The sequence below is a fragment of the Manacus vitellinus genome, unplaced genomic scaffold, assembly GCF_001715985.3.
Source record: "Manacus vitellinus isolate BGI_N305 unplaced genomic scaffold, ASM171598v3 scaffold_13_pilon, whole genome shotgun sequence".
NCBI classification, from domain to species: Eukaryota; Metazoa; Chordata; class Aves; order Passeriformes; family Pipridae; genus Manacus; species Manacus vitellinus.
The window spans coordinates 9,749,511-9,774,364 of NW_021938999.1; the positions used below are offsets into that span (position 1 = coordinate 9,749,511).

At 38.1% G+C, this 24,854-nt stretch overlaps 1 protein-coding gene across 1 annotated transcript; it reads right to left on the bottom strand.

Annotated features, from left to right (window-relative positions):
* Positions 1-414: 414 nt before the first annotated feature.
* Positions 415-24,854, bottom strand: SLC26A4 (solute carrier family 26 member 4). Its single transcript, XM_029958063.1, has 21 exons — positions 24,670-24,854; positions 24,515-24,586; positions 24,211-24,350; positions 21,926-22,036; positions 20,107-20,297; positions 19,473-19,637; positions 16,770-16,922; positions 16,581-16,663; positions 15,482-15,629; positions 13,052-13,165; positions 12,196-12,273; positions 11,905-12,000; positions 10,338-10,444; positions 8,907-8,976; positions 8,494-8,586; positions 8,296-8,391; positions 6,356-6,586; positions 4,845-4,899; positions 4,383-4,528; positions 3,126-3,209; positions 415-2,630 (listed from the first exon to the last, which is right to left on the bottom strand). The coding sequence occupies exons 1-21, from the start codon at positions 24,852-24,854 to the stop codon at positions 2,607-2,609; spliced, it is 2,442 nt and encodes an 813-aa protein (XP_029813923.1). The 3' UTR covers positions 415-2,606.

A 24,854-nucleotide genomic window follows, 5' to 3' on the forward strand; every position in this document is an offset into this window, starting at 1 on the left:
ACTGTAGAGAATTTCAGCTTTGTTGCAAAATCCATTATTTTGGTATCCTCCATTTTGATGGTTACATAGAAAATTAAGCACATACTCCCTGACCCACTGAAAGAGGGATTTGAATGCATTTGGCATATTACCCTCTTACCCTTCTATGCCACTGTAGGCTTTGTGTGAAATGCTGTTTTTCAGAAAAAGCTGAATATTTTGTGCCAGTTAAATTAAGAACAGATACAGCCATGCCTGGAAGAACTATGCAGGCCAAAGACAAGTGCATTTCATCATACTTTATCACAATCACAGCTGAAATGCTGTATTTGGAAAGGAACTGGAAGACTGTTGAATATTTAATTGCTTTTTAAATACCTGTACGGTCAGGAAATAGAGAAAGTTCAAAAAATAATGTAAGCCCACATGTCTGTCAAGTAAGAATCTATACTTAAACTTCACAGTGCATATGTTCCCTTGATAAAAAAAAAAAAATCACTGCTACCATTTTTTTTACCATCTTTTCCATAGTATGTGTCCTGCATGACAATTAACTGAAAGCTCATTTACCAGTCCCAGGTAGAAAATTTTGCTTTTTACATAAAATGTAATGTGTTTTAGAAAGGCAATACAGCTTCTAAGAAACATGTCACTGGCCTTGTCCTTCTGTTACTGGCCTTGTGCACTGGCAACAGCTCCCTGTAGTCAAGTTTAGAGAAGCTGGGGCCATGGTCTAAAAGGAACTTCAGGTCAGTAAGGTGGGCAGAAGTGCCACCTAGCTGGCAAATGGGAGAGGAGGAGGACAGGTAGCATTAAAAGCATGAATTATCAAATCACAGCCTGGGCAAAAGCATTAGTGTAAATAGAAATTATTTGTACCATCTGAAGAGGTGCTGATTGGTCTGATTTGCCTCATTCTTAGATGGTGGAGATCCCCATCTGACATACAATGGCCTATGTCCATTATGAATACAATCCTGCGTTTTGCTGGCTTGGACATCACCTAAGTTCAAGCCTGTATTGCATGTGAAATGAGAAACTTCACTGACTGTTGTGAAGGCTGAATTTTTTGCATTAATTAAGAGAATAAAGATGTCAGTCTGGTGCTGTTACCTACTATGTAAGATACTGCCCTACTGACAGAAGTTTATAGGATTTTTTCCCCACTGATTTTGATGGAGTTCTTTCAGGTCCTTAGGACAGAATAATTTATTTAGTGCTTAGCTTTACACCTGAGATTTTCCACTAACATTAACCTGCAGCAGAAATATTTGTGCAGTGTGATGTACGAAAATTTCTCTGATGTAATCAAATAAAGAGACTTAAATATGTGAAGATACTGAAGCTAATTAGCCCACACTGTTAAACTTAAAGACATTTTATAGCAGGGCATTTCTTACACTGTTGTTTTTATCGGTTTCCTCACCATGAAGGGTTTTCTTCTCTTTAAAAAAATTAACGTAGTGCTAAAAAAATTTAAGGTAGCAGTCTGTTTTACATCAAAATACATTTCTTCTTCATGAAAATTAGGAACATTGATTTCCTGCATATCTACTTTGTATAGTCCAAAAGTAAGAATTAAAGTTTTGCAGGTCAAATCCTTTATCTTTTGTAAATGATTGCACTTGTGCGTTATGGACTTTCAAATGTAAAAGAACAGCAGCAGTTTGATGTAAAATATTAAAAGAAAAAATCTGCTATATAAAAAATATAACTATTCATTAAACAAAAAAATACTCCTATATTCAATTTAAAAAACCCATAAACCTCTATATTAGGTCACATTCTGACATTCTTGCTTGCACTCAGTAGCAGCTTGTTCTACAGATTCCATTAAGCACATGGGCACCAAGGTTCTCCTTAATTTATGTCACGATCTGCCTCTTGATGAGGTTATGTAACCTAGCCAAAATAATCGTGTTGTACTTCATTTTAGGAATGATCATAAGTAGTAGTGCATGATTTGCCACAATGGGATTAATACATAACTAATGAGCCCATATCCAAGCGTCTTTTGAAACTTATCCTATTTAAAATTTTTTAGTAGTTCAGTGCTGTTTTCTCTTCATGTGACTGTTTCACCTATCACCTGTTTCAGTGATCTAAGAACCTGCAGCAATTTAAGGAATTGCTTGGAAAAAATGATCGTGACACAGCACATATTCTCATACTAATGTTCTACAATTCCAAGCCTTGGCCAGCTAGAACTCCTGCCCTTTCTCTAGGCATTGTACAAATACTGAACAAAAGGCTTGCCATCCAAAGGTTTTGGTCTCTTCAACTCTCCTGGGCAGACCATCAAGGAGTGTTTCATCCTGTACACAGTGATAAAAGTGTAGTGCATCTTCTGCTTGACTAGTCCCAAAACTCAGTAAATCTTTTGTAATAATCTTCTGATTTTCTTTTTTATTAAAATGTATCATATTGGAAAGTGCTTGCTGTCCAGAATATTTCCAGGACAATGTTAGCTAAAATTTGGAGAGTTATAGAGATCTGTATCATTCAGAAAAACAATCAGGGTTTTCTTCCAGTGCAAAGATTGGTTTCATTGCAGAAAATGTTTATATAGTACTGGTGCGTAAATATTGCTGTGAGTTCACAGGCAGGACAGTACCAGCAGTCCATCTTCATGAAGCAAGTCTGCGCATAGCCTAGAGAAATGGTTTTTAAAAGGTGGAGAGAAACAGGCTGTGGTTAGTTCCGAGTATACACCACCTGGGAAAATAACACGTTTGTGTATGTGTTAACTAAAAACTCAGTGAAAGTACAGAGAAAGTAACTTCTGAAAAAAAAGCAGATTGTGCAAGAAGGTGTCTGCTGTGTTTAAAGGAGGAATGAAAGGGGGATGTTGAGCATAATTTTGGACTCTGGTGCCTCAAGCCTTACCAAGGCACCTAATGTGTGTTTAGATCTATTTATAAGCCTGTGTAAGGCAAAAGTAGCCCTAAAGTGGCAGAGATGAGATGCTTATGCAGATATAATCTACTACCATCTCAAGAAAAACTTCACTTCCTCCACTCAGCACTGACATCCAGGTATCCAGAGAGGATATTTATGGAGAAGATAACAGTTAAGGGCCATACTCCCACAGCATGACTCAAAGCTACAGACAGAGGGACAGACACATTCAGTTCTAAAATACGTACCTCTTCCTGAACATCAAGTTCATCACCAGGCCGGCTTGTTTCTGTGAACTCTATGGGTTCTTTAGACTCCTGCATGAGTGCAATCTTGGAAAGAAATTGAGAAACATGATGAGTTACATGTTGTCCATATCACTGAAATTGATTTTTTACTCTGAAGTACCTTAAGATAACTTCCACAACTTACAAGAACTGTTGTTTGCTATTCCTTGATGAAGATGTTGATTTAGTTCAGCTGAGAGGAACTTAAAAATTGCACAGCTTTTGGTCTTGTCTCTGCTCACATGTCTAGTTATAGCTTTGTAAAAATAATAAAAACAGGATCTATCTCTAAACTGCTGTGTAGACTGTATACACTGCATTCACAAAATGTTGATCTCCACTATAAAATAGTAGTATGCAAAAATTATAAAAAATAAAGTCCTGTCCTAGTTATTTATCAGTAATATTAACTGTGATTGCTATTTATTCATAATACTGTAATAGTGATTGCAAGGGAAAGAATTGTTGTGAAAAAAGAGGAGGACATTATTAGACCATTTTGCTAACATGGGCCCACATCTTTACATGCTACAGAGTTTTCTGGTTATGTAAAAAACTACAGAATGCAACCAGGAAATGCACAGAAAAGGGCAGTAGGAATGAACACAAGCTTGGAATAGCTTCTGTACACATCCACACAAGTAGAATCAGATTGTAGCTTTGATCAGAGGTCTATGAAATATGAATAGTATTGGGAAAGGAAATTCATTGCAGCTAACAATCCAGAAGTCCAGCAGGCTTAAACCAAACAAGAAATATTTGTCATATAACACATTAAAAAGGAGAGGACCCATCTCCACAGGACAGTGTCAAGCTAAAATGTGTGAAGAGGTTCCAAAAGGAGTATGATAGACACACTGAAGAAAACTCCATCTGTGACAATTAAATATAATGTTACAAATGCAACCCTCCAGCTGAGGAAGTTCTTAAGCTGCCAGTTGTCAGAAACTAGAAAGTGTGTCTTAGGATGAAATGTTCTCCATATGTCCTGCTTCTCATGTTCTTTTCATAAACAAGCTCCTGGAGTAGACAGACCTTTCCTTTGATCTAGAAAAATATTCATGTACTACAGAAACTGCCCAATTTACTACACACTCACTTCTTTTTTTGTTCTACAGTTCTATGTCTAGTTTTCAAATGTGCCATGCTGTAATGGAAATTGCAGGAATGAGTGCTAGATGATAGAAGGAAGGGAAGTGTACTACAAGATATCCTTACCTTCTCAAATATGGGATCTTTGTTGTCACTGTATGTCATTTGATTCCTTATGTAGAGCACAGCATCATGGACAGTCAAAAAGAACATGTCTTTTCTGACAGTGTCATCAAAGAAGGCACTCCGTTCCAGCTGAGATATAAGGTTGTCTGAATAAAAGAAAGTTGTAATAGGTTTATACAATCTGAAGTAATTTCAAAAATAAATATCAAAATGGTTGCAACAATCAGAAATCAAACATACAGCCAAATGAATCCATCAATCATAGCTTTGGCCTGACTTTTACTTTCCATATTTCCTTTAAACCTCACCATTCTTTGTGTCCCACAAGAGTCCAAAATGTTTATCAGCATGATAATTCACATATTTATTAGCACAAGTGCTCCCACAGACACATCTAGTGATTTGTTCTCATCTTCACTTTATTCTTTGCATGAGTGATAGTAGGAATATTTGGGTATTTACCTTGATATGAAGCAAAGTATACTCTCACATCAATTCTCTCAAACTCTTTGATTATCTAAAAAAAAAAAATTACAACAAGTACATAAATAAATAAAGTCTGTAAGGAGAAATACATATATGTGTATGTGTCTATATAAGTAATGTGTAGGCACACACACTTCATTTTTTTCTGAGTGTCTTCATTCTGAATTGTATGTTCTGTTTCTTCATTGTAAATACAGTACTGCTGTACTTTGCTATACTTAAAGATCCAGTTGTTAAGTGCCTGGTTGCTGAAGTGGTCTATCTTTGACTATGTAAGTGGAACTATTCATGTTACACACATAAATGTTGCTGCCAATGAAGGTCCTCATTCTGTTCTCATAATATGAATAATCAGCTCTCGAAACAAGAGCATGTGGGCCTGAGCAAGCTTTTTTCCCCCCATGTATGTGTGATACAATACCATCATTCGCTGGCACATGAAGGTTTTTTAACACAGATTCTTCCCTCATGCCATGCACCAGATGGAACTGTTCTTGGATGAAGAAGCTACATAGGGAAAGAGTCATATCCAAGCCCCCCATATCTCTTTTGTCTCAGGAGCCAGAAATTAATTGAAACTATGCAGAAGGCTAAAGCAAAGCACACACCACTCCTGTATTTCACTGAGTTAAAAGGTGGGAGACTGGAATCTACCCCTGTCTCCCTGGTGTCAGGTAAGTCTCTTAGAATAGTGTTTTCAGAGGTGATTACCAATTCCATTCCTTTCTGTTAATTGATAAACTAGAGTCCTGGTAAAAATCTGATTTATATATAGGCTAAGCAGTCCCAACTGCAAAATTAAGTTAGTGAAAGCAGCAATCTGAACATACAAAATATCCTAAAATACTAAAGTCTGAACAATCTGGTCCTACAGACTTGTAACTCGGTGCCAAAAAATAAGGGAAATACCTGGCCTTAATCTCTGCACCTCATTTCCCTCTCCCTAAACCAGGAATATTATCTCCTTATTATGTAGTGTGATGTTTGAAGATGAGTATAATGAATGTTGATGAAGACCTTGATACTAGCCGCAGAAAATAGAAAGAAATTAATCATTCTTCCCTCCTTCATAATTTATTAATGAATAAATAAATCAGTGGATAAATACTGAACAGGGATGGTAAGATGAAATTTTTACTACCTCTGTATTGAGTGAGCATCATCCTGTGCCCAGATTAAAGTAGGACGCATGTGGAAAGAAAATATATAACCAAAATATTTCATAACATATGCATGTAAGGGGACCACATTTTGCAGTTAAAATTTTTGAGTACTTGACTATGCAACCTTCATATTGTTTTTAATGCATTTTTTGCCACCTAAAATACACACACACCAACATTTTACCTTTTGCTGTATAAATTTTGAAGGTATTTTTCAACAACAGACTTTTAAAAACTCGGAAATTAACTTCAGCTAACAGCTCTTGAGTTACATAATACTGACTAGTTTCATTTTGATGAAACATCAGAAAAAAACGCCCTTACCGTTTTTATTGATCTCACAGCTACAATATCCAAGAAGGTTACTGCTCCAAAATCAAGAATGAGACTGTGAATGGGCACCTTGGGGATGTTTACTTTGACTGGCAGTTCTGAATTCCAGTCCACCTGGATCTCTACTTCTTTGGTGGGAACTTGAAGATCTTGGTTGTCTTCAGGATCCTCATCAGTCTCAAAAGCTTCATTATTAATACCAGGTTCACTGATGATGCCATTCTGATGTGCAGATAATATACATGGAATATAGAATTTAATCATGGAGAAAGTTTTGGAGTTACAAAAATACTTCTCTCTGATACCTTCTGTTTCAAGAACGAACAGGACAGATACTTGTGACCAGTACCCCCTGCTCCCAATCCTGGTAATATGGTTAGCATAACTAATGCCATTTTATAGGACAGGAAGCCATTCTCTGTGGCTGAGCAGGTCATGTATTTGTTCCCTTTTCCCTTACTCTCAGGCCTTGAAGTCCTGTGAATGAAGCAGACAACTCAAACAGATTTCTTCTTCCCCTCCCTACTGGCCTCAAGATTCCTGGGCACCAGACTCATTACTCCCTTCCTTACGAGCCTTGAAGGTCCCAGACACCTGGTTGTTCTTGATGACCCCATCACAGAACAGAGAAATGTAACAGTGCACAGAGCACTGTCTATGACAAGTCCTAAGTGGGAAATTAGGACCAAAACTGCTGCTGGCGAGTGAGACCTGTGACACCCCCCCCAGTGGTCAGGGATGCCTCCACTGTTTTCTGTTTTCTCTGACTATTGGTGACTCATCTTCTTGTATGTAATTTTACAGTCTAGATTATGATTGTTACATTGATGCATCAGACCATCTGACCTGATCTGCAGAGAAACCCTAAGTTAAGTTACGGTCTAGGTGATTAGAGACTGTAAGTTAAGTTGTATCATAAATTCTATATTACGCTACTTATAAATTGTACTACATTAATTCTGTTTGTAGAAATCCTGTGCCATTCCAATCTTAAGTTCTGTGCTATACTAGTCACAAAATTCTGTTAAGAAAAATAAAGCTATAATTGTAACTATAATTTGGTGTCATCACCATTCTGCAAGGATCCCTAAAAGAACTTGTCTGTCTCCTGTTGCATGACGTACAATAATTTAAAGAAAAACAAGGTAGAGCACATAATTACTTCCTTTCCTTTTATTTCTTTATTGAAAGAGCATCTTCCTGCAAACAGGCCATTATCTGGAAAAATAAGTACCTCAGAGTGATTCCCTCCCTCAATAGCTTCATTTCTAGGAGATATTTAAGACCAGTATTTTCAGCTTTGAATTAGATTTACTATATACAATTCTGTGGTAAAATTACCAGGTCAAAAGCTGAAATATCACATAAACTGAGCGTTTAACGGCATCACAAATTGAAATATATACAGGAAATACTGCATCCTTCACTGAGAACAGAAAACAGATTTCTAAATTCCAGTTCTGGAGATTTACTGTATTGCCCACAGCTGTCCACTTCTGTAAGCATTTAATTATTGAAATGCACAATCCATACTCAGAGAAACATATGCCACTTTCTCTAAAGAGGATGTAGAAGGCTAAGTCTACCAGCCAACTGATACAGCTCACATGGACACATTCAAGAGCCAGCACTTTCACTGCACAGAGACAATCTGAGGTGGTGAGGGGTAGAGGTAAGATCAGGGTATCTCTTGCTTCCATTCCTGCTAACACTATGACTGTCACAGCTGCCTGAATCTGTGGGGTCTTTGGCAGCAGGCACACTGCTCTGCCAAGTCTCCTGCAGGTCATAGACTTCCTACTATAATAATAAGTCACACTTTTCATCTTTATTTTAAAGATTAGTACAGAGAAATTAATAATTAAGGCTAAAGTAATAAGCTGCAACAGTAATCCTTTGAGAAAGAATCAAAAGAAAAAAAAAAGGTTTACCTTAGTAGCTTTTAATTTTCCCTTCTTGATTAGCTTTTGTATTTTCCTCAGTGCTTTGAGTCTCTTATTATATACCTTGACTGCATCAAATCCCACCTACAGAAAAAGAACCAAAAGTATTTAACTTAACATAGATATAATTCTGAGGAAATCTCAGGGTTAGTTAAGAGGCTTCCAAACCTATCACATATCACTTACCGTGGATTTGAGGCTGCTTTTCAGTCCATCAATGTTAGCATAAAAAATTGGACTTGCAAACTTGAGAATCTTCACACCTTCTGGTTCTATAACCTGTTGCCAAAAAACATAAGGTTTAGCAGCAACAACTATATTTTGACTAATAAGAAGCAGTTTAACTGTTTCAACAGTTCAACTACATATCTAATTCACCAAAATTGCATATATTTGCGGATAATTTAGCGGATTCAGTTTTCAGAAGCTTCCTGCCCCAGCATTGATATGGACCAACCATCTGGATCAAGATGAATTTAATGCTTAAACTTGTTATCTTCAAGGACTCCACTTCCAAATTCAAGTCCACAATATGCAAAGCACAACTTTTTCTTACACTGATTTATGGACTGAAGGGAAACAACTCAGCAATGACTTACATTTTTGTAGTCCTTGACCTTCTTGTAGATGTCTGTGCCAGGAATGTTTCCAAAGCCTCCCCATGAAGGACTAACAGAAACAAAAAGAAAAGATAGTGAAGATAAACATCATACACGGGCACTCACAGAATTGAAGGGATTGCTGCATACAGACTGTCTTAGACTCTCACAGTTTGTTTTCTAATGCCAAACTAACAGACTCATTGCAAAAGTGTTGGATCTATTTTGTGTTACTGTAGTGAATGGGCCTTTTAAAGACAAGGTACTTTAGTCTCCCCCTACTTCCTGCACCATTTTGATTTAGAGCTGGGTTGATAACTTGTTCAGTTTGTTTCCAGAACCAGAAAAATATTTCAAAAGCAGGTTAATTTAGTTTGGATTAAAAAAAGAAAAAACAACCCAAACAATTTTTTTACTCTGAAAAAAATTGATCATTTTTTTCAATTCATATCAACTGAAACAATACATTTACATTCTTTTCAGGTTATGTAAATCTTTTTGTCCAACCTTTTTAATTTTTATTTCAGTCAATATTAAAACCAAATTATTTTGCAGTCTCCAGTATAAATTTAACAGCTGAAGTAAATTCATTTGAAGCTTGTAAAGCTTCATCTCCCTTTTATATTTTGATTACATACATCTGAATTGAATTTGGGAATGTTTTTTTGAGGCTCTTCAAATTCCATTTTTTATAATCTACTACTGTGTAACAACTTCTGCAAGGCTTTACTTTTATGCATTTGCTGACAGTGCAACTATCCTTTGGTAATGCTAGTAACCATATTCTGTGGACTTCAGGCTGAAGGTAAGGAGTTATGTCGTATTTTCAGATAAAAGATCAGTGAAAAGTAACAAGATGATCAAATAAGGTACTTCAAATCTACCTTTTCTCACCATTCTACTACTATATATTCTTTAAGCAGCAACAAATCAGCCATAAGCACAAAACCTTTTTTTACTCTCATGCTTTTTCTTGTTCTTCTTTTACAGGCATACGACCTTGCATAAGCACTAAGTGAAAAAGTTATTGGCATCTGCAACATACTGTAATACTATTACCTGCTAAGAGTTACTATAGTGATCAGTTAATTACAGAAGCCATACATCTGTTTATATTTTATCTGGAATGTTCCTATCCCTTTCCAGAACTCAGCTATGTGGCTATATAGATAACATATGGCTAAGTACCACCAGAGTGGCCAACATGATATGAAATAAATACTGATAAAATAATGCAGCTTCTCTTTTATCAGTTTAATTAAATAATAGCACACAAGGAGTGGTTTTTTCTAAAAAAATAGATGTTTTTAATTTCAATATTTTTGTAAACCCAAGCAGATTTTCTGTCACGAATGATCTTGCTTTTCAGCATATTGTATTCCTTTTTCATAATATAACACTAAGAATTACTTCTGATCTTGTGTTACTTACAACTGAACTCTCAGCACAACTGTCAGCAATCCAAACAAAAGGCCAGCAAGTAATCCCAAATCAAGTCCCAGAACGATGGATGCTATACAAGTAAAAACCCAGATCATCTGGAAAGGAAATAACAAATGTGAAGTCTCTTAATTATAATATATGACTCCTGGTCACACTAAAGAATCACTAGACCAGACATCATGAGTAGCAGAAGAATTTAATTTTGGAGATGATTGCAGTACACTGGCAATTAGCTGACTTCATACAGAAGTCTTCCTTCAAGATGCTTCTATCCATCACTATCTTATTAGGCATGGTTAGCTTTTTAGGAAATAAGGGGTTTCTTCAACATAACAACATTTTTCAAGGATCCAGTTACTCTGGTGAAATTAAAGGCGATGCAGTTAACCATTGCATTTACTTCTTTCTAATGGTGGCAATATTTGTTAATCTTTCTTTAGAAATTGGGATGAATTTATTTTACCAGGATGTAAAATACTGTAAGATGCCCCACCTGCAGACATATAGGGAGGGGAGGGGATTACTCAGTGATATCTAAGAATCAGAACTGTTGCAAAGAGAGGTGTTTCATATTAACAGGTTGATGGCACTCTCTAAAGCCTCCACTGAATATTCAGGCAGAACAGTTGAAGAGCACTCCTGAGTTCCTTCCTACGTCACTGCCCAGGCAGAACACGCAGTAGACTCAGTCTTTCAAAAAGCTGAGTGCTCACATATCTCACTGAAGTCAGTGGGATCTTTTGCCTATAAACCAGTAAATGATTGACTAAAATACCTCAGATCTGTCCAAGGCAGGTACTGCCCAATGACACTAACTGTAAGATCTAACCACAGTAAGGACTGCATGGAGAAAATGTCTTCCATGCAATCTTTTCCTGCCCTAACAGCCACAGTGAAGGTCTATTCCATGGAAAACACAGTGGGAGATGTGAGCAAGTACCTTGAGATATGGTTATAGTGGTTCATAAGAGAAGTCTGTTCATACATCCCTTAGCATGCCAAATGAATCCCCATTCTAGCTTGTATTAGTCTTGCTACAAGAAAAAAACATATTTTCTGAGGGCTACCTGAGATTATGCAAGCAAACAGGATGCTAATGTGGTAACAATATATGTACATGAATTAAGGAAAGGTCAGCTTTTTTGACTCACTTAAACTGTGATAAAAAAATAAAAACAGAATGGTAAAGGTGGCAACTGGTCATCTTTGTTCTGCTTTTCAAGCCATATCAACACAAGATTGCTGTGTCATCACTGCACATGAATACCCTGATTGGCACTCTTACTTGGGGTATAGAGAATAAAGAAGATAGCAGAATACTATGTAAAACTCTAAAATGGGGAATTTTTAACTGACTTCATGGCACTTGCATTTCAAGGATGCACATAAAAGTTTTCTGATGTTAACTCTACAAAATCCTGTTTATGTGGTAGTTAGAGGAAACTTGATGGCATTAAAAAGCTAAAAAAAAACCCCAAAACCCCCACAAAACCAAACCAAGCAAACCAGAACCAGAAAAATCCTCTTGGAGAAAAGAAAAAATTAGGCCACTTACAGCATCCACTTTATTCTGTCTCCACAGACGCGGAACATCAAACACTTGCATGAACATCCCTTTCAAGTTAGCTATGACTACAGCTGCCAACACAGACTGTGAAGAAATATGATGAAAAAGCAGTATTCAGAATCAAAGGTGCATATTAAGATAGTGCTCAACATTACACACTATAAGCCACAGCTTTGTCTGTAATCAGTCACCACAGTTTATAGAGGGATATTAATCTTGTCCATCATAGTTGAGCATTTGCATCTGATGTGGCTGTGCTGCAGAGGAAGAGTACAGTACCTTTTGTAAGGGCTCCAGCAATTTCCCCAGGGCAACAATAGAAATCAAAACAATCCCAGCTGAGATTATACCAGCAACCTGCAAAGAATAGAGTGTTTACAGGAAATGAATTTATTAAGACTCTACTGTATCTTTCTAGGATTACAAAGACAAAGGTACAAGTAGTTGCACATTCATTTATTTAAGAACAAGGAGACCCTCCAAAATGTCATTGTGTTTAGGCATATTATACACACTTCAGCTAACACAGAAGGAATTCAATCAAGCAGGTAGTCTAAACAACTACATGCAAGGTAGTAGCTCTCGGAGAGGTTATGTTACACAGATAGATGAATGGAGCAATCTGCGTGTCAGCTGGAAAAGGGGTTGCTGGATAACCTGTAGTTCTCCAATGTTAAAAAATGCAAAACTGTAGTATTGTTAAACAAAGTAGCTTACTCAACATGAGAAAGATGGCACTTGGGCTGATGGTGAATGGCAAATGGCAGCGCTGCTCAGGCCAGCACATGGGAGCTTCAATATAGCATACATAGCCAGCTGAGAGAGATTTCCTCCCTCATTCTGAATTCCTACTGTGACAAACTCAGTCCTTTAATTGGGAATGAAATTCTGGGGAAACTAGAGTTGAAGGATTTCTGACCTCTAAGGTAACTCATGTAAAACTTGATGGCCCTCTTCTGGCAGAGCTACAAAAATGATTCACTACCAGAGCATGAGCTGCGAGCTAAGATACCTGTGCCTTTCCATGTGCCAGCAACACAGTCATTTTAGGACTATTTTCACCCCTCTGTGAAATCTGTGCACTATCCAAAATTAAATTTACCTGTGCACAGTACTAGTAAGAAGAGGTCATTACCTGAGTCTTTCCACCGGTACTTTCTTGGACTGCGGTCCGTGAAAGAGCAGTAGTTGCAACAAAACAAGAAAAGGCACCTGAAAAAATGTTGCTGATCCCAAAGGCAATAAATTCCTGAAAGATAATTGGATGATGCTGTAAATACAGATGTCTGAAGATAGTTCTGCAATGGAGAATGACAATAGCTTCTGCAGTAGTTGATAAAGTAATAATATTGAGAAGAGTATGAACTAGTAATAGCTGTTAAATGTTAACACAAATTCCTTTTGTGCCAGTGCAGCTACCTCTGTTTGAAAATCAATACAAAGAAGTTGGTATACTCCCCCTGACCTGGACATATTTATCTGAGTATAAAGGTGTTTAAAGCTTATTTCCATCAATTTTCCTAACATTTCTAAGAATTACACTTGTCTAATTGCATCAAGAAATCGTAGTAGTATAAATTTAACTCCTAGGTATCATCAGCTAAACAAATTATTTTGATCAGTACCAACAGACTGAGTTTAGAAAAGCCTTTAACTAATATAAAGCATTGTATTATTAGTAGAATTAATAAGGAACTTTGCAATAAAACACAATTTCACTGAAAACTTCTAGTTTGTTGAGCCAGAAGTTTTTCACTCTAAACATCTCAATGAACTCACACTGAGTCCCAAGCAGAATTCTCATATATTTGCCCCAGAGTCACAGATGCTGGTGCCTATTGATGCCCATTGTTGTGCACAAATGCCAAGGACCATGGGAGCTTTATGTCCTGGGATCTGGGCCATTCCTCTGCTGGGAAATAAGGAATTTGGGACCTGCCTGCAACCAACCCCATATAATTGACAGAAACATTGTTTTCACCAAGATGACACAGGCACAGGAGCTTTTTCCTCACTGCAAACTTCTAAAAATATAATTTAAGAATTGAATCCCTTCTTTTCTCCAAAATTAAATTTCCTGCAAGTTTTTCATTAAGCTTCATCTAAAAGAGTAGGATTTTGGTCATGTTCTTTAACAGAACAGACCTATATGATTCATGCCTATTCCTGTGTAACAGTTGGGATCTGTGAGAAAATGTTGGAAGTATAGTTCCTAGTGTTCTTAGGTCTTATTAATCTATGAATCTGTGAAGACAATATAAACACTGGCAGATAATAATATTGACTCATCCTTCAAAATTATTTTACTGCCTGCTTTTATGATGTTATTTTAATTTCTCCCGATCAAGTAAACTATTTGCCCATCATTCAAGGCTGCATTTAACCTTTGTTATATGTAAAATTCATAGTATTGAAAGGAAGGCAATTTGCTTTTATAGACTAATTCTTCTACTACAATATTTAACAGTATTGTTAAAGCACACCAGTGCTGGCAGAACATATTCAACAACAGAACAGCATAAACAGCACTTCCAGGATCATGTATTATTGTTTCAGATTTATTTTTGGGCAACTTTAAGACAAAGTGTTACCAGATATGAACTTTGTGGATTGTAAACTGACGACCAGAAGCATTGTTTTCTTATGTACTGCAAAACAGTGTTTCCAAAATTGAACTTTATGTAATCCATTAGTACTAAAATAAAGGACTCATTAGACAAAGTACTCAGCTTATCTATTTATGCAGTGAGTGCATCTTCTAATATGCTCAAAGGATAAAATTAAAAATTACCATAGATGCAGGACAAGGAAGCTTTCTGACATTTTTCTTCCACACCCATGGGCAAGCCACAAAACCCCCAGTGAAAACACTGAATAAGTGCAGGAATCCTGTAAGAGCTGGTGACTGCACAGCTCATGTCACATTCTAGCTATGTGTCCTTAGAAACCAATGCTTAAAGCAGTTCAGCCATTTATTGCAGACAGTTACTCAAGGACGTTCACATGCTGGTAGGCATTAAGTTTTGTGAAGCTGCAGGACTGATCTATTAGGTTACAACTATACTTATAGTGATGTAACTGGTGTCATGCTGAGAAGTACAATAATTTATTAACTGAAAAGTTCAACTGATACAAACCCTGCATGTAGACTAAGCCTAAATAAGGCTGTCCAGAGCAACTTCTTAGCTTGACATTGCCTTTCCCTGCCCCAGCAACACATCTCAAAATACGCCTTAAAAGAGGAAATGAAAAGTAGGTTGCTAAAGCTGGCCATGCCAACTTGACATCAGCAGAAAATTCCTCTGTACAGTGCTTACCCTTTCAGAGCTACTGAAGTCACTAAAGCAACACAGAAGGAAGGAATTAGATAGAGCACATCTGGCTCATCTCTGTGTGGCCATTCCAGCTAATTTTTTTTTCAATAGTTGAAAGAATTTCTCCTGTCAGACTTCAGCACTCATCTGGAAAACACGTGTGAATGGTGTTTCTTTCATTTGGATACATGAGTCAACATGAAACAGAACTTACATTCACTATGTTTATAAATGTTTTTTGTCATACATACCTGGTTTCCATCAATAGCATAGTCATACTTGGTTGCATACACTTTTCCCACAGATACGGCAATAGCATAAGCAACAATAGCAATGGAAAAGGAGGCTGCTATCATCTGGGAAAACAGGCTGACTTTTGGAGGTTCGGGAGGCAAAAATCTAGCATTTAGAAAATATATTAGTGTTACCAATTTTTATTAAATTCTGTTCTTACTAGAATTGTCAAGGAGTTTGAGGTGGAGGCATACAGGTTGCTTATAATATGAAGTGTAATGTTTCAACTTAATAAAAAGGTGGAAACAGGCCATTGACATACAGAACATGCTTATCTAGCTCACCATAGCCCAAATCCTGGTGCTATTAGTCAGAAACAAAGCTCCCATTGTTCTCAGCATGACTGAGATTTGGCCTTATGATAGCAAAGTGAAAAACTACATTTTTTGAAGCACTGAATAAAGAATGTATTGAATAGTATGATGAATTACATAAATATGTTAATGACACTTCATACTATTGTTAACATATTTCTTCAGAAGATCTCAAAAACATTTTATCCCTGCTGTGTTTCCACAGACTTTAATTAATCAAGCCCTGAATACCAAATGGAATGTGAAGGTTACTACTGTGAAGTGCTCTGAATCTTTCAAGTAGAAGTCTCTACCAGTATAATACTCAGCATCCTTGCTCCTATGACTGTGGAAGTGACAAGATTTATTGGGATAACAGTAGTGGCATGAATATGAACCACAGTGGGATAAGTTAGGTCTACAGAAACTAAATCTATGCAGAATTTCTTTATTACAATTCCTTATTTTTTTGACATTTTCTATAGTCACATAGTCACTTCATGAGCATGAAGCAATTAATTATCAGATGAACTTAATGAATCAGACAGACATTCCTGAGCTCGTTTTATGGAAGAAGGAAAGCTATGCACTATATTTAGGTGGCATAATTGACAGAGGCAGAAGTAAAACTCAGGAAATCTCCAGATCTCAGTTCTAAACTCAGGTTACAGCTCTCAATGTTTCTTTCATGTCTTTTCTCTTAGCACTGTCATTTTTAGCCAATTAAAATAATACCTATTTCCCAGAAAACAAAGACACTCACCCTCTTGGAATGCTCTTAACAATGCCTGCATTGTATTTTTTTTCCAAGTCAGCAGCATATGAAATGCCAGTGGCTACTATTGTCTGCAATAAAATAAAACAAGAGTTTTAAAACTTAAAAAGGTTTCTTGTCTTCCTGTAGCTAGACCCATCTATTTTATCTGTTTTCAGATAATGCCCCTTTGCTTACCACAATAACTTCTATTGGTATAGGTATTGGTATCTTGTGTTTGAACCGATCATTTAGTTCTTTAACTACCATGCAGACAAAAATGGTGAGGAGTCCAGCAATAAGATCTGCAATGTTTGTGGTACCAATTTTTTCAAATGTTTCAATAAGAGTCTGAAAAATAAAAATTACAATGTAAAACATGCCCGTGTCCACTTGAAGAATGTGAAAATACTCATGAGATGATCCAGATCCATGAGGTTTTGGAGAAGGCCAAGTAACTTCTTTGTTCAGGCTTGGAGAAGCCTGAGGGTAATGTATTGTCAAGGTGCTACAAAATCAGTAAATTAATTTAATGGGGAATTTAACAGAAAAAGCATAACTGCAAGAATTGTCCACATAGGGGGCTTCTGCTTCCTGATTTTTAGGCAATTAATACTGAGTAAGAAGAGTTAACTCCCTACCTGTAGTTTACCTCTACCTGTATTGGAGCAAGGAGGGGAAGATCTACAGCTTCTTCACTTTGATTAATAGCACGGAGATCCTCATTTTTCTAGTCAAAAGAGAGCTACCAGATCCATGGGCAAAACTCTGGTTCCCTATATGCCACAGTACATGTGGTTTGAGGATTTCATGTTTCCTATTTCCATTGCTGACATACAGAGAATGAGTATGAACACACAGGCCCTACCAGGCTGTGAAGAATCCTACACTTTAAAAAATGTCACTAAATCTCACTTTACAGTACGTTAACCCTCCCAGAAGAGTTCAGTCCCAGACTGGAGCATTCTCACAACTGGGCTGCAATAGGCAGCTGCCTTCTCTATCCTTGCTATGCCCTCGTTTGGTCCTATTGTCTCTTGCAAGTAAGTGTACAGAGAAAACAAGAAGGGATGATTACAGAAAAACCACAAATACTCCTCTGTCCTCCTCCTAAGCATCAGGGTAGTTCTCATGTGCCTGCTGTCTTCAAGAAAATGTAATTATTCCATGCACAGTGAAGCAGCTGTAACAGAATGATCTAATAGAAAAGGGGTTAGAAACAGACTTCTTGCATCTGGGTTAGCTACCTCAGTACCGAGCTGTCGGTTTAAAGACAAGGGGAGGTTTGCAGCAGCAGCACCCTTCTGAAAAGGCTCTGGTTTTAAAATAAAACAACTAAGTGTTTAATCAGCTATGTTTTATAAGCTAAAGAAGCTGCCTTCCTGAAACACTGGATCAGATGCCCTCCTTTGGTTGACTGAAGCCACTTCTTGCCCGTTGTACTGTTTACCACAGATCCCATTCTTACTGACCATCTCTTGCACTACCCCACTTCCCAGAGAAACAGTAACTTCATAACTTTGGGCCGTGGATTCTGCTAATGTTGGATGTTTAGGCTGCAGTTTGTTAAACACTACTTTTGAAGCAAGTCCAAAATTTGCTGAAGCCAACACAGCCAGTCACTGGTTGAGCAGACCAGAAATCACAATTTCTCTGCTCTACATGCACCTGCAAACACACTGACTTGGCTCACTTATAAGAACACAGAAGCTTTGAACTTTAACCTAAAAAGTCAGCATTCCACTCAGGTTTGCAGGAGCTGGAAGAACCATGTAATTCCTTTTAAAAAATATGTTCTACTAAAGGTACCACCCATTCAATAAACATAAACAAGTGATGGAAAACCTGCTGGATTAACAAATCCATCACCCGCCAGGTCTGCTTTAGGGTGTATTATTTGTTGCACCTAATTTTCCTTTTTCTGAGGGAACGAGTTTTCATTAATTCTGAAAAGGCCCACAATATAATACTTTTTTCCCCCCCAAATAATCCACTTGATTTTTTTTTTCTAAATTTTACCTTGCTGCTTGTAGTTATATTGATCCTATTACTGCTGATCTAGGTGTCTGATGTATTTTTGTTAGTCTGGTTGCCAGAACTGGCATGTAAAAATCTCTAAATACACTTTTTTCCCCTAGAACAGCCTCTTTTAGAACCTGCTATTCTAATATGAAGCACTATGGAAGATCTAAAATACTGTGAACCTGATTAGTTTCATGCTGAAGTCATTGACAAATTCAGTAATTTTCCTGGGAAAGGATACTATTCTGTAACGTAACACCTCTAGGAATTCAGCATTTCTGTATTGCAGGCAAGACATTTCTCCCTTTGATCATTTTCTGTAAGATCAACAAATGGGGCTGTGATAGCAACATTTAGCCTCACATTTGCTAACCAGTAGGTACCTGGCCCAAGAGTGGGAGTCCACATCCTTCTTTAGGTATTCACAAGCATGGCTACACAGTGGAATGGAGAACAATGCCCTCTACCAGAATGACCTGCTTGGGACTGGCCAGCTTTGGAAGATGATCTGACAGTGTTAAGAAATGATGAAATATCCTCCACAATAAGCCAGAAAGCAAGGGGTGGGACAAAAAGTAGTCTCGAGAAGTGAAGAACTGTTTTGCTGGATAATTGCATTTAAACTTTATGTGAAAAACTGCTCTACCCGAAAAAGGTGGCAATAAGACTTTCTGTCTGGGGAACCCTGAAAGCAGCTACTTAGAGCCCCACAGCTATAAATGAACAGCTGTAGATCTTCATAAGAGTGAGAACTAAATGAATGCCCTGTACTTACCATATATATATATGAAGCATTCCTGTTGGAAATGGAAGCAGAAGATAAGCAATAATATAAAAAATATGTCATAAACCCAAAACAGATTAGAAGGGTATACTTACATATATTATGGAAAGGACACCATTATAATTTTTAGTTGAAACGTTCAGGACTATTTTCAATTGTGACACAAGCACTTGAAAAGCAGCTGCAGTTGTGAATCCCCCAACCAGTGGATCTGCAAGGTACCTCACAATGAAACCAATCTGGAGGACTCCAAATATTACCTGGAAAAATCATGAAGAATAACAGCTTGCTGAACAACAAAAAGGTACATTTTTATTTGGGGATTTCTTATGCTTTGTCTTTTCTCTTTGTTGATACAGAGTCTTAGGACTATAATCCCCCATTTCAGCCTAGTGTAGCTTAGTGTCATCCATCCAAGGAACTAAAAGAGACCTGAAGAAAGGTGTGAAAGGAAGCTCTGGGAAATGCACCATTAGCACTTAGTTCTTCTGGTCTGCAATCACAGGGCTATTCTGGTCTCTGTGCTCCCAGTCAGGCTGTCACAGACTATGCCCAGGATAAGAATAATAATCCCCCAAAAGCACTTCAGAGTTTGAGATAACTTTACTCCATTTTTGTGTTTTACTACAGGAAAATGTCTGACTGGCCTGGTAGGTATTTTCCTGCCATAGGTTTTCCCATTAAAATTAAAGCACTGTCAACCTTGTGTCTTCAAGTCAACTATTTTACCTGTAAAATTCCAACCAGGAATGTGAGAGTACTAGCAATCAGCACTCTCTGTGCATCTCTGGATTCAGTGTCTATCAGTGTCCCAGTAGCATTAGTCCCTGTAGCATTAATGCTTTCTATGAGAAAATGCTCATCAGGGGCCATGCTCAATACAACAGATCCCACCATCAAACTGACTACAGGGAATGGACCTGTAATGACAAACAAAACACACTGAAGTTTAATATACATTGAAAGGAAGCTTTTATCAGACTAGGCAAGAAACTCTAAATCAGAAAAACCATGTAATATTTTAATTGGGCTACATTAGTAGTATTGGGGGGCCCAGAGCTGCAGCACTGCATACATGACACAAAGATACAATTCTTTTCTTAAATAAGTTGCATTGCTCATACAAGTACAGGTGCAGTTTCGTGCTTTGCTTGAGCCAATTTAGGGCTGTACCAAGGCCAAGAGGGGCAACATGTTCAACATGTTCCAACCATCTCCCTTGTATCAGCACCACAACGAGACAAAGCAGATCATCAATCCAGGTGAAAGCAACATTTACTTGAGTTTTGGGTTTTGTTTGTTTGCTTGGGTTTTTGGGGTTTTTTTCAGGGTTTTTTTGTTTGGTTGGTTTGTTCAGTTGGTTTTGTCATGGTTAGTTTTCAGCTGATCCAGCGTGCCACATAGCTACATGGTCAGGGATCCCAACATGATGGTGGTGGCAGGACCACATCTTTTGGCAGCCGTGTTCTATTACATTGGCTAAAGATGACTGAAACTATACATTGGGCAAGATATAGAGGGAGTGATCATTGTGTCAGCAACACACAATCTAAAAGTAATCATATTTGTTGCAGTTATTTCTTAAAATTTTGCAGGAAAGGAAAACGTCTCAAAATGTCTTAAAGAAGGATAAGTTAATTTTACAGATACCTTAGAGAACACTTTATGAACAAGAGTATTGGGAATAGCATAAAAAAAGGAGTGCTTGATAATCTAGAAAGTAGGAATGCCACCATAAATAGACGTAACAACTTAGATCTGGATAGCAAATGTGAGCTGATAGGGTGGAAAGAGGCTAACAAAGTTGAGAAAACATACAGAGGCATTTGATGCAGCAGAAAAGAAAACTGATGAAAAAGCGTAATACCATGCCAAAGCTCTGGGGGGTGGAAACAACCTATTCTTAGTAGAAACAAACGATGAAAGACTAGATTTTGTTGGAATGAAGAGAAAGGAACTTCAGCGATCAAGCTGTAACAAGAATTTTAAATGTGAGAACTGACAGGAAACAAATTTCATATTTAAAAGTATTCAGAAAGAATCAACAAGGTTTACCCATAGCCTTGATGTGAGGACCTAGAGCGAGGCTGGAGTGCACACACAGGTTCTGGGTCTCTGCGACAGGCAAGAAGAAGATACTGTCCACAGTAATCAAAAAGGATGCAGCAAGTAAGGCATGTAGAGAAGACTAAAAGAGCTCTGTTTTAGCCATCTTGAGCTTTAGTTGATAGACAATATGTCTGTCATTCATACTGCCTACTGAGGCCTCGATCTTGTCATTTCTTGCATAGAGTGTAGCCAAAGACAAGATTTAAACTTCAGCACAAATTCAAGCAAAAAGCAGGGGCACAACTGAAGTTAGCTATTATGCACAATTGCCTGTATAGAGAGGAAATAAGCCTTAATTTCCTTAGATCCACCAATATTAATGTTCAGCATAGCCAATTTGGTTCAGAAAGTAGTTATATTGTATGAAATATGAATGTCCACAGTAAGGATTAACATTTTGTAATAGATAATTCACTGTAACTTGAACACACGCAGTTACCAACTGAGATGTGCCTTGATGTTCCCAGGAAAAAGTATGTCAGGATGGGAAAAAAAGCAGAATAGAGACCATATCCAACAGGGACTGCAACCAGCAAAGCATATGCCAAACCTGAAATGATAGATGATCAAAATATCAGATTTAAAATCTCTCAGCAAACTCCTGTCTTTTCTAGAATAGACTTTCAGAAAGATTTACTGCTTTTGTCCAGATGCAATTTAGAATGTGTTTTGTCTGTAAATCAGTTACAGGCACATAGGTGAGTACCAGTGACTAAATGACCGTATATCCCACACTGGTAGTTGGATGAGTAAATATTGAAAGTTGTTCCTATATTCACACAGGTAGTACAATATACAGGCTCAGATGGGAAGTTTAAGCGGGGAACATTGTTGCAAGAGTGAAAGGTCTGCCTCTTGAGAGATAAGGGGGGGATATATGAAGTGCTCTAGTTATAGACAGAAATTTCAAGCACAGGCTCTGAATTATTGCACTACAAATATGCTTCAGTGTGTTCAGCCCTTGCAAAAATTAGGCTACTTCTTTTTCCAGTATCAGCTTATAAACTGAACTACCAAAAGTAAGTCACACAAATTTGAGAGTTTTGGTTCTTCTTCCTTTGTGCAAGCTGTCAAATCCAGCAAATAATGATAAAAAAAAGTTGCCTTCAGTGTCATATCCCACTAGTTAGCTCCCACTGCAGAGTATAGTATTCTCCTTCAAAGATGCTGCAAAAACCTGTAATAGTTCAAACAACTGAAGTCCTGGTCATACTACTGTGACTGGTGGGAGGGCTGCAAGCAACACACATAGCTTTTGGGAGTTCGGGACTTCAGGGACGTCAAGATCCCAGAAGCCTCTTTTTTGGTAAATATTTTGGCCGATTTTCCCTATAATGCATGTTTTAAAATGTCAGAACTATTATGTTTTTCAAAATTATAGCTAGGTTTAGATTTGCACTAATTTGAGGGTTTTTTCCTTTTTTCTTTTCTTTTTTTTTGTTTGTTTTTTTAATACATAGGTGGGATACCAAACAGTATATTTCAGAAATTGGTTTTACAAATGGATTCTATTTGGCAGAAAATCAAGCCACTGAAAAAAATAAATGAGGAGATTACAATCAGAGCATAATAACTGTTATAAGTCATATGAAAAGTCCATCTAGCCCAGTTCATTTTAAAAAGGCGGGGGAATCCTGTAAGTGTGCCACTACCTTCAGCAAAGATCTTCCAGCTCTGATACTCTCTTTGGGAATTTCTTTGGGAAAGAATCACTTGTTTTATTCCTCAGGTCACCCTCTGTCTAAAGCAGAAGTTTGTAATGCTTTTTTTCTGCCAGTCTGTGCTTTCCTAGCATGCTCCAAGGGAACAGACAAGAGGGAGTACTTGTGGCTAATTGGGAATGCGTAAACTGCTTTGTTCCTGATGTAAATCTTTGCCCCCTTCTGCCAACACTGAATTTTCATTGAGGTGAAGCGGTTGACATAGCTAGCTTTGCCTGCCTCAGTCCTCAAAAATTGTAAAAATAGTGTAAGAACTCTATTGCGACGAAAGAAATTAATGTAGTGGATGTGTCAGAGTTATAGCTAGTCTTGTTTTTGACGGATGCTGCCTCAGACTGGATGGTTCAGCCCTTTGAGTCTTCCTTAAGTAGCTTATTTTAATTAATTTCTGCTTATTTCTGCCACTTCTTTATATGTTCATCTACTGAATGCTTTACTAATAAATGCAATAAGGCAGTAAGGAAAAAATATTGCAAGCCATGTTCCATGAAAATCCATCAAGTTAAAATTTTTTTTAAATGCAAATACGCCACCACATCCTTAAGGGTTGTCTTCTGTAGATATCTGAACAACCTTACGAGGTGAATTTTAAAGAGGAGTAGGTATCAAAGTTGCATTATTTTAGGGCAATAACCAGATTTTTGTAGGCTGTTGCAGGAGAACTATAAACTTAGATAACCAAGAAAGAGAAATAAGACCACACAACCTATCTGATTCATCGCAGTGTAATTAAAATTTTAAATATCAGAATGGATACTCTTTGAGTAAAATGCTTGGAAGAAAAGTTAAATACATCTTGATAGCATCTGAAAGGAAATTTAAATCTTCTAGCCACACAGAGGAAAAGGAATAAGTTAATTATTTATTGCAAAATAATACCTAATATCTAGTATTAAATAACAAGCCCCAGATTTGTAATTCCATCTGCATAACGTCCCTGTGCTGAGCCAGCTCCCTCATAGGAAGGTCCTGGAGAGCGGGGTGCCGGCGTGCCTGGTTTTACCTTGAAGGGTGGCGACGAGGCCGGTGCTGACTCCCGAGATGATGTCGCTGATCAGCCACTCTTTCGCCCGGTAGTTGGGCAGCCACTCCAGGATGGGCAGAAAGGACTTTGCAATTTGAAAGGCCCTTTTCCTAGAACATCTGCGAGAATAACAAGTAATGAACACACCCTACGGGGCTGCAATTGGAGAGCCCCAAGAACCCCGAGACTCCCAAGCTGACAGAGAACTGAGCTGATGCACATCAGTCATCTCTTGACAGAGACTGACACTGTCGTGTCTTCCAGACAGGGACGGGGCACGTACTGGTGCCAAAAGTGCGGTCCCTGAAGGAAGCACCCTGCGGCAGCTTCGATACGCTGAGGAGCAGGGACGGGTCTACCGACGAGCCTGGCGTTGTTCGGGCCACTCCATCCCTCGGCGGGTGGAGTTCGTGGCGCGGGACCGCGCGCTCCCCGCACCCCCGGCTCCCTCCCGCCGCCCGCGCCCGGCGACCACCTGCAGGCCCGCCTGCGCCGCTCGCGAGCGTGGGCCGGCAGCGGCGGGCCGCTCGTTCTCTCCTGGAAGCCGGTGCGCTGTAGATGGCGCGCGCCACACGTAGTGCTGAGCTCTGCGGCTGCTCGGCGCCCGCCCGCCCGCGGCCCAT

What these genes read in the sequence shown, in the direction of transcription:
- SLC26A4 (XM_029958063.1), bottom strand. Translation starts at nt 24,854, where the DNA reads ATGGGCCGCGGGCGGGCGGGCGCCGAGCAGCCGCAGAGCTCAGCACTA. An exon ending in AAAGCAGCCTCAAATCCACG is followed by an intron (nt 8,392 to 8,493) that starts GTAAGTGATATG and finishes CTTTTTCTGTAG; the next exon opens with GTGGGATTTGATGCAGTCAA. An exon ending in GAAAATTAAAAGCTACTAAG is followed by an intron (nt 6,587 to 8,295) that starts GTAAACCTTTTT and finishes TCTGCACATCAG; the next exon opens with AATGGCATCATCAGTGAACC.